General features: G+C 41.5%; 1 protein-coding gene across 1 annotated transcript; it reads right to left on the reverse strand.

The window, feature by feature from the left end:
• Positions 1-6: 6 nt before the first annotated feature.
• Positions 7-2,665, reverse strand: LOC122192918 (alpha-1-antiproteinase-like). Its single transcript, XM_042893610.1, has 2 exons — positions 2,383-2,665; positions 7-1,411 (listed from the first exon to the last, which is right to left on the reverse strand). The coding sequence occupies exons 1-2, from the start codon at positions 2,590-2,592 to the stop codon at positions 1,205-1,207; spliced, it is 417 nt and encodes a 138-aa protein (XP_042749544.1). The 5' UTR covers positions 2,593-2,665; the 3' UTR covers positions 7-1,204.
• Positions 2,666-2,679: the final 14 nt, after the last annotated feature.

Below are 2,679 nucleotides of genomic sequence, written 5' to 3' on the forward strand. Positions count from 1 at the left end.
CAATTGTGACAGTCAACTGGAGAATTTTTATTAGAAACAGAATGGAAAGGGAAATTTTCTTTTGGCAGTAAAGGAGAGACAGTACTTTGGTCTTCCTTATGTGTGTCAGGCTGAAAATCACCCTTGCTGTAATTTCAGAGACTGTTCAACATATGGCTGAAGCTTCTTGCATCCCAAGCCATTTGGCTGCTCCTACAGTGTTTTCTGATGCTGTGATACCATTTCACTTGCTTCCAAAACTGCAGTTGTAGTTAAGAGTTAGCTGTGTTCTTGTATCCACTTTCAAAGCAAGTCTGTTGAAAGAGGTTATCATTCTGCCCTCAGGCTGTTCTAAGTCTCATAGTTGGCTGTCAGCACTCCATGAGTCCGGAGATCTGCTCACAGGGTGATACCTACATACCTACCTTGGTAGCTATGGAAGGATGGCACTCTGCTAGACCCTAATTAGGCGTTTTCTACAAATCTGATCTGACAATATGCTTGGATAATTGTTGTCCAAATACCTCACCTGCTCATCTAGCTACATCTTCCTGACCACTGATGGATGCATGTGTGAAGAGTCAACTACTAATGTGTGCTAAGTCTGTCAAATAGACAATACTTGTTTGGAAGTCCTCGGGCTGAAGAAAAGCTCTGTTTTGAGCTGAAGGAAGGTTTTACAGAAATATTTGCTGCTAGATTAATGCAAAGTGATGAATGATGGAGAAGAGACTTCTCTGTGCCTGCTGGAAAATAACTCCTCATGTACTCAGTGTTAATGGAAGCTTCAGTCTCCTATGACCCTACTTTGTTGATTCAGCTTTTCTCATTTCTTATTTACTTGCTTATGTATTTATGGTAAATTACAACTGCTTAGGCTTTGTTTGCAGAAGTGTTAATCATTTAATCTGATATTCTGACTGACAATGAATTGCTAAGCAGGAGTCTTCCATTATTATACAAATATTTATCTCTGAATACTGTCGAATCTTAACAGGTCTTCCCTTGTTTCTCAGTCAAATAAAAAGTCATTCTTTGGTAGAAGAATTTAAACCATTTTTTCATACTTCCTCCTAAGAAAGTGTCACAATCAGTACCTAGAATTTTTGGTAATGACCTAGAATAAAAACTCCTCCTGGAAAAGAGCTGTATGCTACACTGGTGCAAATAGAAATAAGCATCATGCAGTTTCACATCTTCTTTAATTAGTAACAATAATTAGAGTTCATATCTCACTTCTGTTAGTGGTAGTTGGGTTAGCTATTTTTCCTATGAAGAGAGTACTGTTTGTGTCTCTGTCAAAAATCAGCATCAGGAAGGGACGGTTGAATTCAATGGCTGGAGCAAGAGTGAGGGCCATTATTTTAGGAGCAATTATTGCTGCTGCCTCAGTTCCTCTCTCATCAACATCCAGAGCAGCCTTATGGACAACCTAGGAATAAACAAGACACAGTCATTTGGAGCAGTAACCAGCCACATGAAAGATGAACCAGGCTCCATTTACATCACTCCTCCTTTGGAGGATCCTTCCCTGGAGGACTTGTAGGAGCAGAAAAGATGTGAGCTGCATTGCTATAGGCAGCTGCTTTAAATGAAGACCAGGATAGAGCAGCAGAAATTCTCTCAGCTCCTCATGAGATAAAGAAAAAGAGAACATACTGTGCTCTTACACTTGGGTCAAATGCTTTCATTTGCCCAATTACATCTGAGGAAAAGAGGCAGCTGAAGAGGAGGAAGGGGGATTGTTTAGGCAAATACAAGATAAACTGCCACTTAAGAATTAAAAATTAAAAAAAAAAAAGAATTTAAAAAAAATGAGAGTCTCTTTTATCTAAATTTCATCCCTTAATCTTGAAATTTTCCTTGATCTTCCTTTCCTTTGTGCTTTCCCAGTTTTTCCTCATTGTGCTGACATAAGCAAGGTGCCTGTGCCCAGCTGCCCCCCAGACCTAGTAGAGCTTCATTCCTGCCTTCAGCCATTCTGGCCCAAAGGAATCAGAGTGCTGCTCTGTCTCTTGTCCACTTTCCAGGTACATGTTAAAGGGGGTCAGCTCTGCACTTCCAAAACTGACTCAACAGAGCAGTAGGGTGGGCTGAGGTGGGGCTAGGAACAAATAATGGCTCTTCCTGAGAAGCTGACATTTGGTGTTCTTCTCATGCTCTAGACACACCCTGGGAGATCTTGAAAGCAGCCCTGGGAAAAAGAACTGTGCAGCAAACTAATCTGATCATTATCATTGGCAGCCAAATTCCTCTCAGTTGTAAACTTACAGACTGAAGCCAGGATCATCCAGGATATGGGAAGCTGGAAAGCCAAGAGCTGTGTTTAACTGATGTTTCTGCACACCACAGGGGTGTGTGTGTGTGTGAAAGGAAGAAAAAGGTTGGTGGCAACAGACTTACTTTAGAAACCTTCAGCTCTGGGACACCAGTGATGCCGGAGAGATCTGCCTGGTTGGTGAACACGTCCACAATTCCCATCTTGCTAAGTATGTTTGTTATTTCATAGCTCCCAGAGATAGAAAATTTGGGGAAGTAGAGCTGTATTTTGCTGTTGGGCAGAAGAAAAGTACAGAGGGTGGTAAGAGACCTTTTGCAGAGGTAAATGTTCATGGGAAAGCTGTGTCATTCCTGTGGGTGTCAAATACCAGGGGTCTGGACCAGCCATAAAAATAGAATGAGCACTGATCTGTTGGCTCT

Source organism: Lagopus leucura, unplaced genomic scaffold (genome assembly GCF_019238085.1).
Source record: "Lagopus leucura isolate 7727_CA_CO unplaced genomic scaffold, USGS_WTPT01 52025-0_obj-0_obj, whole genome shotgun sequence".
In the NCBI taxonomy this organism is placed as follows: Eukaryota; Metazoa; Chordata; class Aves; order Galliformes; family Phasianidae; genus Lagopus; species Lagopus leucura.

Excerpts from the sequence above, each read along its gene's own strand:
- LOC122192918 (XM_042893610.1), bottom strand. The coding sequence starts at position 2,592 with ATGAACATTTACCTCTGCAAAAGGTCTCTTACCACCCTCTGTACTTTT. Across the intron at positions 1,412-2,382 it reads CAGAGCTGAAGGTTTCTAAA|GTTGTCCATAAGGCTGCTCT; the intron begins GTAAGTCTGTTG and ends GTTTATTCCTAG.